At 44.4% G+C, this 15930-nt stretch overlaps 2 protein-coding genes across 5 annotated transcripts in view; one reads left to right on the top strand and one right to left on the bottom strand.

Moving 5' to 3' along the window:
- The window catches only part of CREB3L3 (cAMP responsive element binding protein 3 like 3), a 448824-nt gene that overhangs the window by 173231 nt on the left and 259663 nt on the right, over positions 1 to 15930 (bottom strand). For all 4 annotated transcript variants that reach the window (XM_078669267.1, XM_078669266.1, XM_078669265.1 and 1 more), the window contains one exon: positions 14670 to 14835. The gene's annotated coding sequence lies outside the window, so the exon portion shown is untranslated. The remainder of the gene's footprint in view (positions 1 to 14669; positions 14836 to 15930) is intronic.
- Positions 3422 to 15930, top strand: part of MAP2K2 (mitogen-activated protein kinase kinase 2) — a 43577-nt gene continuing 31068 nt past the window's right edge. The window contains exons 1-3 of the mRNA XM_078669271.1: positions 3422 to 4572; positions 8602 to 8812; positions 15229 to 15375. Of these exons, the coding sequence (XP_078525397.1) occupies positions 4478 to 4572; positions 8602 to 8812; positions 15229 to 15375 (453 nt within the window). The 5' untranslated portion in view covers positions 3422 to 4477. The remainder of the gene's footprint in view (positions 4573 to 8601; positions 8813 to 15228; positions 15376 to 15930) is intronic.

Here is a 15930-nt window from a genome sequence, read left to right as displayed (position 1 = left end):
GGTTGTGATGAGTGGGATATCAGGATTTTTAAATGCGCAGCTCAAAGTAAGAAAAATGATTTACCTTGTGAGTTCTTTCGTTTCCGATTTCCGGTGACAACATAGGTGGCAAGAGAAGGTTCTTTCATCAGTATCGTCGCCAAATGTAGAAAGTGGGTTCTTTCGATTAAATGATGGTTCTTCAGCAGGGTTAGGTTTAAACACCTTTATTAGCTACATGCGTGATGTATAGCACAACAAAACCCACAACCGCTCATCCTGGTATCCCCGCAGTAACTGCCACTTACAGAGCAGCAGAGTTCGAACGAGAACTCCAGGATAAGTGACGTGTCACGTGTCACATAACAATAATGCATGAGGGCAAGCGTGAAGGCACGCTCAACTCCAACAGAGCGCTTTACACGAGCATCAGTTATATTTTACAAGGACACGAGGAAATTAAATGATTTGGCCAGGCCACAGAATGTTGAGCCAACACCGAGACTAAAACCTGGCTCCCCACTTCCACAGGCCTGCCAAGTGTCACGCATCAGGCGTGACACTAGCGCATTTCCGTGTGGTAATCCGCATTACCGCACTGAAATGCATTGTCACGCATAATCGTAGTGTCTCAGCAGGTGTCTAAATGTGAAGTGCTACCACGGTAGTAGAAGCTGTGTTCCATTAGGTGAAGCAGCATGAGCCTGGTGCGCTGCTGGCAGCATGCAGTTGACAAACTGTGAGCTATCTGACCTCCGCCTGCTGCACACAACCGAAGCATTGCAAACTAATGTATGGTTTGTAGCAGGTGAAAACGGGAGTGGCGGCCGCGCCGTCTTCAGGGCTCAGCTGCAGCTTTCATTCTCAGAGCTCTGCTCAGGAGGCTCAGCCCGGGCGGCAGCGGCGGCATGTTTCGCACTTGGGTTCAAGGAAGTCAGGATATTTTAGGTTATGTATGAGGGATATAGCCCCGAGGTTTTTTGAGGATTTGGTTGCAGAGGGAAGATGATTGTCGTGACATTCCGTCGTTGCGCAGCAGTTTCACTTTAGTGCCTTGCACAAGGAGACTCCTGGGCCCAGGCAGCGCGTGATCAGCTGCTTGGAGCCAGTGCCGGTCATGAAGGTCTGCCCTGGGCATGGCTGAAGGCTCGAGGCCCCGGGGGTGCTTGCCCTGGGCATGGCTGTAGGCTCGAGGCTGCGGGTGTGCCTGCTGGTGTCTGCCGCCGTTAGTTTGACTTCGGCCTCGGCCAGCCAAAAGCCGCCTTTACTTGGGCTAAGGCAGCTCATCTCTGCGCAGCTCGGCTCTCTGCAGCTCTTCTCCATCTCACTGCAATAACATAGATCACAGCGAGGGGAGAAAAAAAACACTTGCAGCACTCTATAGAAAGTAGAGATTTCTAGTTTATGCACAGGGCACGTCTCTTTACTGGGCTCAGGTGTGAGTGGTGTACGAGAGAGACTGCACACTGGAAGGGAGTGTGTATTCCCGGTGGGTGAGGGGGAGTGCTTTGTCGGGGCCCCGAGGAGTATTGCAAAAGGTTTCCTTGCCTGAAGGAGGGGGAACATCGGGTAGGAGAGTTGTAAGGTGAGCACACAAGAGCGCATCACGGCTGAAAGTGTTTGAGTTAGTGGAAATGAGGGAGGCAGAAGGAAAGGGGGCAAGAAGAAAGCAGAGGAAGATAATAAAGCAGTGACAGATGAAAATAGCAGGAATGAAAAATAACCTACAAGACTAAGATAAGAACACAGGAAGTGCAGGGTGATTGAAAAAAGAAGCATGACGTGGAATCAAAATGTAGAAGCCTTGCTATTGTCTGAACCCCTACATTCGGCAGCATGAGTGACAGCCTCTTTAGAAAAAGTATGAGCTCCGTCTGTTTTTGATTTGATTGCAAATTAGGCATGGCACATGTATAAAATACCAATGAACTTGGCCTAAATGGCATCAAGGCAAGCTTAATGGCACACCAAAAAATTATACATGTATGAAACAGGGTAATGTAAAGACTAGCATTTGAACATAGCTCAGCAAACCTAAACTATGTAGGATACTTGAAAAAAAAACAGAACTCATGCCCAGATGCTCAAATGGATGTAATGTATGATATTGATATGTTTCCCTGGTTTCCATTGCTTGAGTTAGTTCACGAGAAAGTGTCACTCATGGTCATTAAAATGTCACTCATAATTACACTGAAATTATGAACATGTCACACATTGCAATCTGAAACCTTGGCAGCTATGCTTCCAAAGAGTGCTGCTCTGGCCAGAACGCCACATCCTCTTAATGTTCCCCAAGATTACTTTCATTTGCATTTATTTTTAATTTACGGTGTGTGCGTTATACCTTATAAGCAGTTACATATAAGTGAAAGGCTAAAAAAATATTTACAGACAACTTTGTTTTTAGCTTCGACTTTGAGCACGCCCACCCAGTCACTAACTTGAACAAGTCGTTGAAAGGATCACAGTTCCCATACTTTTTTATGCATTTTGACCACTGATTAAACGTGAAACTCATTGTCACTTATATAACAACTAAATGTCACGACAAATTTCTTTTATGCGTTTTGCTCTGCGAACACACACACAGAAACCAGCACTCCCTATTTCTGGACTTGACAGACTGCAGCAGGTTCAGGCATGCGCACTCCCGAATCAAAATGACGCAGAGGTAGAAGGAAATGAAAGAAGGGCAAAACCATAAACCAGGTGAACGTCAAAGAACAGGATGACGCGTTTGCTGGCGTAACTCCGGGGTGTAAAATGCAGCCATTTTGAAATCACAAAGCTAATGAAAAACAAGTATAAAGAGGGTTCAAAATCGTTTTTATTAAACCATCGTTTTGCTTAATGTCGCCAGAAATTAAAAATAGTATATGTGTGCTCGTGTTCTTAATTCGCGTGAATAGTTATTACAAATATAGTGTATTATTGTATAGCTTCGGAATAATTATACTTCCCAGGAGTTTAATTGTACCGTTTACAACTGACTTTTTCCGCTTCATGTGTCTCTTGTTAGGAGGTCCTATGGAACGTCAAAAGTTCACTCGGTTGAACCAGATGGGTGCCCAAATTTCCGCAATACGGGAAATACGTCGGTCAGAAACGTCTGATATGCTAGTCTCATATCTATTTCGCAGTTTAAGGTCACTTGCCTGTAAAGCCTTCCTTCTACAATTTAGGGCCAGGAATCTGCAAAGGCGGCAGCCATCTTGAAAGATGAAACATTTACGCCTGAATTGTGATATTATAATATTCACGATAAAAAAAATAAAATAAATTACTTTCAAATTAAATAGTTAGGGTGAGAGTTTTATTATTCAAAAACAGTATCGTAATTTAAAAAACGTTGTCAAACTCGGCTGCTGGTGAGATCGTGTGTCCTACATCAGTTTCCATATATGTGGCCGTGCTTCCGCGCGGGCGAGCTCTCGCGAGATCCTCCCCGGGATTTCCCTCCGGCTGCGGTTTCCCTCTGCTTGGGTCCCGGAGACAGCGGCCTTGCCGGTGCCTGGAGGGTGGGAAGACAGCGGGGGGACCCGGGCAGGAAAAGGGGAAGTCACCGCATCATACAACTACGTCCGCCTCGCCATTAACAGGTCGCAGGGGCACGCCATCACAGAGCTGTCACATACCTTCCCTAGAGGGTGTGACCTGGGCAGGGCCAGCGAGGACTTCCTTAGAAAGGGGAGAGGCCGCAGCTATTTAGGAAGAGGACGCCCTGCAACTTGGGGGACATGACGTGACTGGGAGGGTGGGCTGCAGGCCATAGCATTTATTCGGGGTGAGTGGGATGGGACAGGCAGAGCATGAGCAGGGTGGCCACAGGTAGCCTTTTCTGGTAAGGTCAGATGCATAGGAGTGCCTTGAAAGGGACACATTCGGCCTTGGTCCAAGAAAGATTATGATTGGTACGGGTGTGGTGCCAGATGGGCCTAGAAGGGGCTAGATTAGGGGTGTAGGTGGCAGCAGGAGGACACTTAAGGGCGAGGTATAGCGAGAGAGCAGTAGGAGGCCAGTTCTGGGTGACAGCAAGGGTTCATGTGGAGGGATAGGGCCTGAGGGTGACATACGTGTGGTTCTAGGGTGTAAGAGGTAAGGCACAGGGCTTCAGTAGGCGAGGGTAAGCAGCAAAACTACCTTTTGAGGAGCAGCCAAAGGTGTTTACAAAGGGACACTGCAAGGAGATCACGAGACGTGCTGCCCTTTTAAAGACTACGCGAATGCTATGCAAGTGATGTCATTCGAGTAAAGAAGAAGCGCAGTGAAATTAAAGTGCTTTGCAAACATTCTCAAGGCGCACATGTTTCAGAAATACTGATAAAGGCCTCTTGGTATCTTGTGTAAAGGAGCACTAGGGATGACAAGGGAATCTGTCCTCTGTGACTCTTGAATAGGGGGACAGCCCCAGTAAGAAGAATTAGCTGATTTTATTTATAAGAAAAGGTCATCGAGGAGCTTGGTGTAGGCGCTCAGCTCCTGCCTATCCACCTTCATGATGCCGGCCAAACGGAAGCCTATGCTGCCCGCTCTCAATATTGTCCCGACCATTGCAGAAGGGCCGACACCTACCACTGATGGTTCCACCGAGTAAGTGTCTTCTAGTTGTCAGCGGACAACGTCTTAGGCTTGTGTGATCTTTGCAAGAGGGCTATAGAATGAATATGGACGTCTTAACCCCAACAAAAGCCAAGTGTTGTCCTCTGTTGCTCACATAGTCCTTCAAAATCCTATTCCGCTTCCACCCCTCCAAAGCTACCTAATCACATTACACTTGTATTTGTTTCTTGTTTTGAAAGATTCCATGACCCGCCTCTCATTTGTGAGGATTGCAGTGTCTGTGAAGAGTGTTGCAATTTGTGAGGTAATTGACACCTCAAAATGTAAGCTCGTGTTCTTTGAACCATGTCACCGTACATATATGCAATTTCTTTACTGTGCTTTCGCCATGTGACCTTTGGCAACTTGTGTGCATTAGCATAAGCTGAAGGAGGATGAACCTTGAAGGTGAGTTTTTAAATCCCTTGTTTCAGTTTTGACCTTGCCCGTGTTTTGCCTGCTCAGTTTCAGGCCTGCAGAAGGTTACTTAGTATTTTACAGTGGGAACGTCAAAAGTCTCGCCGGATGTTGCCAACTTCTGTTTTAGTGGGCTGTGAAGAAGCAGAACGGCTTATTGTTGTACAAAAGTCTTAAATAATCCCATAGCTAGACAACAAATGTTTCTGAATAGTTTACGAATTTGCATGCTTCTCAGACATTGTTTTAGGACCCCCCTCCCCACACACACACACTTTCGGAACAGCTGGTGGTGGTCTTCTGCACACGTTGACACTTTTGTCCATGGCAAGACTTGATGCTCCTTTTGGGGTATTGCATTAACATGATACTTTTGTTTCACATAATGTAGTTTGTAATGAGCGTAACTAATGTAGTCTCCAAATACGTTCATCCCTTGTCAAAAGGAAGATTTGTTTTCCCTTGTGTTCTTCACCATGTACACCAGTAGTTTACTGTGCCAGTCAGTAGTGAAGCCTCACAGAAGATCATGCATGTCACAGTGGTGACACAGTCCACTGACCAGCAATCCTATTGTGGTGGACTGTTGAAAGTGCCAATATCCAAGGAGTATTGCTGATAGTCTGAAAACCAGCTGTCTGTGATAATTCCAGGAGCGCTTTAGCAGTAAAGAGAATTCTTGAAATGTGGTTGGGTGACTTTCGGGGGTGGCGCATTGTTGACTGTGAGCCTTCAAGCATCGTAATGTAAACTGGCATTTAACTGTTGGTAAATTTAGATACATGATGTAATGCTTTAGAATCTTTGTATTTGCTTTCTACATGACATGGCACTCTCAGAACTTCAGTCGCATTGACTGTCATTTGTATTTTTCGTTTGGGAACTTCAAACATGGCTCGGCCGTTGCACGCACTGAATATGTTGTAAAGTTACATCAAGACTCTACTCTCTCCAGCTCAAAACTTACTTATGTGTTTGTTTTTTTGGGACCGTGCAGATCCCCTTGCATGCTTACTGTTTGGCAAAAAGTAGAAGGGACCTGAATGATGTACCAAAGTGATGTCTTCTGAACACCTACTTGCTCACAAAACCCTTGTAGTCAAAAACAACATGCCCTGAATATTTGACATTTGTTTGCAAACTGAATACACAACTATTATCCAAATCAGTAACCTCATTTACGTTATTGGCATTCTGTTTGTATTTTAGGTGACATGCTCTCATTCGTGTTGTACTTGAAATTCAAGCATTTATTTAATCTTCTATGGATAACTCTGAATATAGTCTTTGAGGGATCTTGGGCTCCACATTGTACACAATGGTGAGCGAGCCCAAAGGTGGTGGTAAGATTGTGGGTTATCCTGGTAAACCCTTTTCCCACAAAATGGACAATTCAACCCAAGCAGCATGTAAAATCAGTCCGTTAACAGTCCAGAGTGCAAATGCATCTTACTGCAAAGAGATTAAGATTTCAGAAGAGAAAATTAACTCCGCATTTGGAGATAAAATTAACAGGTTTCTATAAATCATAGGTTACGGTCCACAACCAGTGGCAAATGCAGTGTAGCTTTTTTGTACGTTTTGACTTGCAAACAAGGTTCCATTCGTGGATTCTACACGTCCCTGATTATCTATGTGTCACAGAGAGAGCTGGAAGTAGTAGTTAATTGTGCTCAAGTAGCAGCAAAGGATCTAATGTGCACGAATTGATTAAATCACAATGGCAGTAAAACAGACACCCGGGTCCTGAGACTGGAGCTTCTTTCAAAAACACAGCTGCCAGTGCTTGTTGCCCAGGTATTTCACAGTCCAGTAGTCCCCTGATAGACTGGGTAAAAATAGTGGCTTTTAGCTGTTCAGTACCCTTGCCTTCAGTTGCACCTTTACGGCAGCATGAGCTTTGCGGTGACTGAGGTCAAATGTACAATTCTAACTCTATTGGTTAAGTATTTGAGGAAGTGCAACTTTCCTCAAAATAGTCCAGAAGCTTTACTTTCTATTTTACCTTCAGGCCTGTAGCATTGTGGGGAAATTAAATAATTCCACAGATATTTTAAGAAAGGGTTAACATTTTTATTTAGCATTGACAGAATTTGAAGCTCATCGCAAAAAATACTCGGATTTCCTTTAAATCAATTATGAGTTAGTGCTTTTTCCAGCTTAGCGAGTATGCTACATCCTGCATTTCAGTTTTACATATCCTATGTCTGTGGTTTACTCTGACATTAACTCGGTGTTGAAGAGATCAGTTCCACCGTATGTCTGAACGCATGCACATCAAGAGTGCAGAACGGTGGCAGATTCACGAATGTGCTGAGATAATACCAGCAGCTTTATTTCCATTGAGTGCTCTCAAATGAAGTTTTATACCTTGTTTCACACCTTGTTTATTTGGGGTTGAATGGTGCTTAACCCCTTAATTGCTGCCGTCGGCCAACGGTCGTCACGGCCACTACCTCCCCAGTGCTGCGCACGACCGTTGGACGTCCAGTTCAGCACTGGATAATGGACAGCGCAGCACTGGGGAGGTTTGTTTACAAGCTCTAAAGGGGTTAATATAAAAAAAAATACACACTTAAGAGCCCATGCCAGATTGATGCTTCCCTTGGGCATTTCGGAGATTGTTGATAGAAATTATTTTCCTTTGGGAGTTCTTGGAAATGCCATTGATCCTGCTGAGACTGGCTCCATCCTTATTCGTTTGGTTCTCAGTAGCTGCCTTATCAGACACTCAAATGAATCACTGAGGCTCTTCCACAGTCTTTTCCTTCTCCCTCCATGGCTGCTTCTATTTTCTTTCCAGCCAGAAACACTTTGTTTGTATAATCTGCTTCAGCACTTTAAAAAACACTAGGTTCATTTTCAGTGTGATGACTTTTTATCCTAGTTAGTCCCAACTGCTCTCTCTACAGATGAGTTAAACTTAATCTCAAAAGCATCCTATGGGATGGTAACTGTGGGGTGTGTAGACGGTAAGTTTACATACCACTCTGCGACTCTTGTGATCATTCTGTGAATGCTCCAAGCTATGGAGATCTAATTCACTTACAAAGATTCAACGGTTAATATGGAGAATAACAACTATTGTGTTAGAATTCGTACAGAAGGTTTAGTAGGCCATTGCAGTAATTTGAAAATATATACCAGTTTGAATAAACAGGATTAAAGTAGTGTTTTGAAGAGATTCATCTATTTTGCTTTTGTTTTGGACAAATGGACAACTTTTAACCCTTTGCATGCTGATGACGGAACCGCTCCGTCACCAGCGTCGGTTGGGCTGTGCTTGTGACGGAGCGGTTCCGTCATGGCCCGTTCGCCGCTCATGCGCGGCGCGAATTCCGCGTCTGCGCTGAGCGTTCTATTGAGCGGGGCGGGCCATGACGGAACCGCTCCGTCACAAGCACAGCCCAACCGACGCTGGTGACGGAGCGGTTCCGTCACCAGCATGCGCCCACCGCATTTCTGCCCGCCCCCTTAGCACTGCGGCGGAATAGCCGCCGCAGTGAAGGGGTTAAAGTGGGTGTACCCCCTCCGATAGTTGGTAATTTCACAGTATCAAGGCATCGGTAAAAACTTTCTAACTCCTCCGTCCCCCCTCTACAGAGCGAATCTAGTGGATCTGCAGAAAAAACTAGAGGAATTGGAGCTGGACGAGCAGCAAAAGAAGCGATTGGAAGCTTTCTTGACGCAAAAAGCCAAAGTTGGAGAACTGAAGGATGACGACTTCGACAGGATCTGTGAGTTGGGTGCAGGAAATGGTGGTGTGGTCACCAAAGTGCGGCACAGGCCTTCAGGGCTCATCATGGCACGGAAGGTAAGCTAGTAGTAGCTCAATATGCTGGGTGTATTCTAATGTGCCATAGAAATGTTTTTCAGATGGGTTCCTAGTTCTGTGAACTGCAAGACCCCCTTATCTCTCAATGTTTCGTATATTATCTGAAGTACTTTGTGAGGATGTGTTCTTCGATCCATTGGCATAATGTTGTGTTTGAGGAGGCCCCTTACTGGAACTCACTAATGCCATCTTTGTAAAATAAAACATTTCTAGTTTTATTGATTTTGGTGATTTAAATTGTAGGTAACAACAAAAAAACTTGAAGGTCTATCAAGGTTGAGAAAAAGAAGTGGCCACAAGAAAATAACACACACCACTATCACGACTAACGGTGAAAGACCATCAGTTATGAAGAAGTCCTATCAGCCCACCCATATGGCGGAACATCGTAATCTAGGACCTTATCAGCAGGTTCTCATATGGCCAAGCCCACAAGTAATTGCTTGGTACCAATTGATCCTGAACTGAAGGAAGATGTGTCCTCACTGAGAGTGGTACTGATAGGGTGCAGTGCTCAAAGAAATAAGTGAGTGATTAAAATGACGGACAGGGTAGAAAAAATATTTATTGATATCTCCCTGGACGTCAAGTAAAAGAGAGTGTGATGACAGTGTAACAATATCACTGTACAGTAAGCATATACGATCTAGGCCAACATGTTTCTGCCATTATAGTAATATTTTACAGGCATTCTTCAGGGCCAGGCTGGAATAACAGCTACTGCAACATCCACTATTATCAGTGTGAAATAAAAATCAGAAAAAACTGTGTAACATGGTTGAAGTAAGTAGAATTGTGTGGCTGAATCAACCACCCTACCGTATCCTTGTAATTAACCATGTAAAGAGCAATCCTTTCCCAGCTTTGTGTGGGAAGTAAGCCTCACCTCACCCGGCAACGGCTCGGATAAAGAGGCCCCGCTCTGTCCGTCGGTACCTCCAGGAATGAACCTGAACCGAAGGTGAGGTGAGGCTTACTTCCCACACAAAGCTGGGAAAGGATTGCTCTTTACATGGTTAATTACAAGGATACGGTAGGGTGGTTGATTCAGCCACACAATTCTACTTACTTCAACCATGTTACACAGTTTTTTCTGATTTTGATTTCACACTGATAATAGTGGATGTTGCAGTAGCTGTTATTCCAGCCTGGCCCTGTAGAATGCCTGTAAAATATTACCATAATGGCAGAAACATGTTGGCCTAGATCGTATATGCTTACTGTACAGTGATATTGTTACACTGTCATCACACTCTCTTTTACTTGACGTCCAGGGAGATAGCAATAAATATTTTTTCTACCCTGTCCGTCATTTTAATCACTCACTTATTTCTTTGAGCACTGCACCCTATCAGTACCACTCTCAGTGAGGACACATCTTCCTTCAGTTCAGGATCAATTGGTACCAAGCAATTACTTGTGGGCTTGGCCATATGAGAACCTGCTGATAAGGTCCTAGATGACGATGTTCCGCCATATGGGTGGGCTGATAGGACTTCTTCATAACTGATGGTCTTTAACCGTTAGTCGTGATAGTGGTGTGTGTTATTTTCTTGTGGCCACTTCTTTTTCTCAACCTTGATAGACCTTCAAGTTTTTTTGTTGTTACCATATCGTTCATTAGGGGTGTGAACTTGATAGGTCGGTAAATATTGTCCCCCAGACCCTCCTCTAACAGTCGTTTCCCCGATTTAAATTGTAGACCAACCTGACTGTTTAGATGTAAATGTTATCCTGGTTTGGTTTCACCTACAAAGCAAAGATGAAGTTGTTTGTGCTGACTTTGTTTACATTTGTATTTTTGGAATGTAAATTGTGAGCTTGATATTTGGGGACTATTTGTTACAGTTCGTAAGCATTTGATTTGTAAACTATATAATGATTTACAGGTCAGATTCATACACTATGCATGCAGTTCTCCATAATATGTTGTGTGCACAGTCGGAGCTTGTTTTTTCTATGAAGAATTAAAGTACATAAATGCGTTAAAGGGATGATTTGGACGAAAGGATCCTGATGGATTTTCTAAAGACCTGCAAAACAAGCATTTGCTATGCAATAGGTCTCGCATTATTAAAGTTAGAGCTATTGGCATTGTAAATGGCAATGCCTTTTATTTATGTTTTTGCTTTTAAAACATAAATAAAAGGCATTGTAATTTACAATGCTAATACCTTAAACTCTCGCAAAAGTGAGACCTATTGCATTGCAAATGCTTGTTTAAAGGACGCCCCTGACACTTCTTCCCCAACCTACCAACCTTCAGCGATAGGACAAAACTGCAAGCTTATCTTAGCAAGTCCATACCTGATGTATTCAAGCGAGCTTCGAAGAGCAGCACATGCGCTGCTCAGGATCGACCTAAAAAGTCTCTGTTTTAATAGCATTATACAATATGGTCGGGTATACAGGAAAGAGCTGGCAGTGTTGGATAGTTGTCAGGGGCTATTCATTCGTTTTTGTGTTAAGCGCTACACATGGAACATTGTTTAATGTAATTGATACCTAGTGTTAATTTGTCCTTTTTTTCAGTGACTTTGCGTGCGTGTGCATATATGTATGTGTGCGTGTGTGTTTGCGTTTGTTTGTGTGTGTTTGTATGTATGTGTGCGTATGTGTGTGTGTGTGTGTGTGTGTATGTATGTATGTGTGTGTGTGTTTCTCTGCAGATTATGGGTTCACATTTCTGCTGGGCAGCCTCTGCCTTTTATCCTTTGGTGTCATTCTCCCTCTGACACGTCATTGGTTTCACACGAGTCTCACTGTGGTGAGAGTGCTGCAGGAGAGTATCAGAGGTACTGGGTCTCTGGATGACAGTTTGTGTGGAATAATGTTTTTTACTAGAAAAGTGCTTTAGACCGATGACCCCAGAGCCTGCTCCCTTCCAGTGTGTGGTGAGATTTTTAGGATGTGGGGGCTCTGAAGCGACAAGTTTTATAGCGCTTGGGAGCGCTGTATTCACCTGCCTAGCGCTTGGGAGCGCTTCATTTCCCTGAAGCGCCTGGGAGCGCTTTGTTGCAGGAGGCCGGTGCCCACCCGGCATTGGCCGCGGGATTTGCCTCCTTAGCGCTTTAGAGCGCTGTGTTTGCCGTTGAAGCGCGTGGTGCTCCAAGCCGGTGCCCACCCGGCATTTGCCCCAAATTGCGGCGTATTTCCACTTGTAGCGAGTGTCACCTCGCTTTATAATTAAATTCTGGAGGGAGCCTACCCCTCGTGTGTCCCCCCGCATCACCGCCGCAGCCCGGGACAAACCGAACATCGCCGCCGGCCTGCGGCCAGGAAGTCAGGCAGGCCAGGCGGGACAACCGGAAACCGGAAGTAGGAGGGCGGGAGCCTACCCCGCCTCCCACGGAAGAGCCGCGGCTGTTTTGAGCACCGGAGCAGGCAGGAGCCTACCCTGCGCCCCGGTGCACTTGCCCTGAGAAGGAGGGAGGAAGAGTCCTGCTGCCGGCGCCTTCCACGAGTGAGGGAGAGCCCGTGGTAACCAGCATAGACGAGCCCTGCAGATGAGAGGAGAGCCGCAGCACCAAGGAAGCCGGTGAGTGGGGCTTCGCCTTGGTGGCTCTCGAGGGCATTCTCTGGTTGTCTTGAGTCCGGGAGGGACTCCAAGGAAGGCGCCATTTGCACTAAGAGCTGCGGCGGGGTGCTCTGTATGTGTGTGAGCGTGCGTGTGTGTATGTGTCCTGGAGTCTGTGTATGCGTGTGTGTATGCGTGTGTGTTTAAAAGAGGCCGATGACTGGGGCGGGGGTGTGTGTGTGTGTGTGTGTGAGCGAGCGAGTGTCTGTCTGTCTGTGTGTATATGCGCGTGCATGTGTGCCAACTTCAAGAAATCGGAGCCGGGGATGTGCACGGCGCGGCGCGGGGCTGGACGTGTGCGTTCGCGCACCCAAATCCGCATGAAAAGCTCGTAACACCCTCTTGTCCCTAATTCCCCCGAGACGGGCAGCTATACGTCTCCAGCTGGACGCATCCTTCGGATGCTATTCCAGCGAGACCTAAAAAGGGCAGGTTTAATGTCCAAGAAAAGTTGAGTTGATAACAAGTGTGGGAATCTTTGGAAACAGAAAATGGATGCTCTCTAATTTTATATGCAGATGTGGACTCCGTCTCTTGGATGTATTCAGTACCTACTTCTAGAGGAGCCGGAGTGAGCTTATGTGTTTGTTAACTGGATTGCAAAGTTTTCCCCAAATTTGTTTTGGAGTTGACCAGTAAATCCCTACCACCTGGTTTAGGTTGGGTATGACTCGAGTGAAAATATTCAGAGTTGAGGTACACGAAGGAACCCACTTTAACTGTCGTGTGCATCTCCGCTAATCAAAGTTGTGAAGGTTTTTCAGATTCTGAAATTAGAGTACTGACCAAAGGCTATGGTGCGAAGTGGATAGAGCATTGAGCAGTTTGTGGCTTGTAATTTATTTTAAGCTCCCATCTTCAAGTCTACTCCAGTGATAACCTGAGATGTTAGCCTGTCTTCTTGCAAGAAGGCGAGGACACATAGAAAGGCTTAGGTTTCTTCTGGATTGCTTTTGTCAGAAAGGACATTTCAGTTGCTTCCTCACTATGTGATGTGCATTTGTGATTGACACACCGGTCTCTAACATGGCCTAATGTTCTCTCTCTCCATGTGGGATAAGCATAACCAATCAAACGTGAGCCAGGGACACCTGTGGCCAGAGTCGTACAATGTTGTAGAAAGTGACCATATTTAGAAAGATGAGAAGCCCATCAGCAAAGGGAATAAACCGCAACCAGAGTATTTTAAATCCTGCGTTCTTGTTGAATGTAGACTGAAAGTGGGCATGAATATGGTTTGATCTTAGCAACTCTTGAAGCTGCAAAACCACTTCATTTCTAGAATTACATTTCTTTTAACCCGGTCTAGAGTCTTACCCAATGTGAACATTAGGTAGTCTGATATGTTTAGACTGGTCGTAGTCGAAAAGAATATATAGCTGGCTGTTATAGTGGAACTCAAACTTCCCCCTCCCCCACACACAACCCTGCCCCATCTCAACCATGTGTGATGGCATGAGATATATGCTTTTAATAGATATGGCCCAATGGTGAATGATCATAATTGCGGAAACATTCTCAGTAAAAACTTAATATACCCTTATGGTAAAGAAGTAATTTTTTTCTCATCACTCCTCCCCCAAAGTCACTCCAGAATAGATTGCATTCCTGTTGATAATATCCACGTGACCAGTTCAATTAGACATTTAAAAAAGCCACTTAATGAGGTATTGGAATTTGAGCCTGTAAAAATAAAGAGGGTAATCAGACCCCAAAAATAAAAGAAACTGAACCACATCTCCATGTAAAAAGCAATGTGCAACTAAAAATGGTGATGGGTCTAAAATATGAGGACTGTCCTTTACTAAGAAAACTGCTAGATTTGTGGGAAGCTTGCATAAAGCTAAGAAGTTATGTTACTGGACTAAAAAAGACCTAGCAATTTTCATGAATGCACAGGAAACACTGAACGTTTCGGCAATTGAAGAGAGATACCATAACGGCTCTGTTTTCTGCTTTTACTGATTTTTTTTTTTTGGATTTTTTTTTAGAAATAAATACAGAATGAAAACCTTCTGTTTTCCTATGTGTATTCATTTTTAAATTTCGGCAAAGTTATTTTTTTAATGATTCTAAATGCTACCAGTCATAACGGCCAGGCTAATAGCTGTGCGGACTGATAGGTAAGGAAGTTAAATAGTTAAGCAAGAGAAAGTTTCCTAATGAGGTTGAAACAGCTCTAGATGTGCAGAAAGTTGAAACAGTTTCCTTAAAATTGAATCAGTGTTGTAACTGTGGTCGTAAAGGTTTTCCTCTTACCGGCCTCTGGTGGTCACATTGTCGCTCCAGCGTGCCTCTTTCATGTTAACCTGTCCCGTCTGCCCCAGTACTCTTGCTGCTCGTTGCTGTCTAGTTGATCTTTCAGGTTTTTGGACGTGATTCACAGAATCCTTTTGTTTTTCTCCCTCTGAATACTTGTCGATTTCTGAGAGTAAAACAGTTAAACTGTAAACCACCTTCAAATAAATCTAAGCTTTCAAGAACATTTCCTTTTAGTTTGTATCAGTTCTGTGACAGCCAGGCCATGTTTACTTTGTGTTCAGGTCAGAACAACACGGTGTACAGCGTGCCTGAATGTTTTTTTTTGCCATGTGGTAAATATAGCTGTCCTTAAAATATAAAAATGTTGCATGCATGCAATCAGCATAATCAAAAGATTAGCCAGCTTGTCACAACAACCAGAAGTGTACATTCTTGGCACTATTTCAGTAGATGGCTAACCCTAGTCATGTTGATGTTTTTCTCTGTTCCACTATCCACCCATCAATGTATCCTTATACTTTTGCCATAATGACCTCTCTCTCTTTCATCTTCCCAGTTGATTCATTTGGAGATCAAGCCAGCCATCAGGAATCAGATTATTAGGGAACTGCAAGTGCTGCATGAGTGTAACTCTCCGTACATTGTGGGCTTCTACGGTGCCTTCTACAGCGATGGAGAGATTAGCATTTGTATGGAACACATGGTAAGTCTGATCAGTGTTCACACGGTGTCTCTTGGGATGGAGGGGAAAGGCCAATTTTCAAATTTTATAGCCAATATTCTTGCGGGGATTCTGCTCCTAAACAGAACTGTGCACAGAGACCCAGGACCTCAGTGAATTTTGGTGTACCAAAAAAGCTCACCTCAGTACCTAGAACCCCTAACTGACTAGCATCAGTGTCACATTAGCTCTCCGTCCTATAGCGAAGCTACCAATGATTAGACAACCCAGAACATGCGACTTAGGTTACTCTTAGGAATGGTGGAAATCAAGAACACTCTTTTTTTGTTAATCTCATACCAGTCCACAACATGAGTAATTAGAGACACGGAAAAGCTAAAAATGTTTATTTTAACAACATGCTCAAAGATGCAGTATTTTTGCTAACATAAGCAGGCATATGGTTAAAAATAATATGATCAGCATTGTTACAATTCCATAAAACACAAAGGGAGAAATCCTATTATGATGATAGTGGAAACAGGTCCTATAGGGCCTTGTGCACCACCCTCCCCAGCTAGGAACTAGGTTTTATAA

Source organism: Lissotriton helveticus, chromosome 12, assembly GCF_964261635.1.
Source record: "Lissotriton helveticus chromosome 12, aLisHel1.1, whole genome shotgun sequence".
NCBI lineage: Eukaryota > Metazoa > Chordata > Amphibia > Caudata > Salamandridae > Lissotriton > Lissotriton helveticus.
This window is presented reverse-complemented; position numbering and strand designations above follow the sequence as displayed.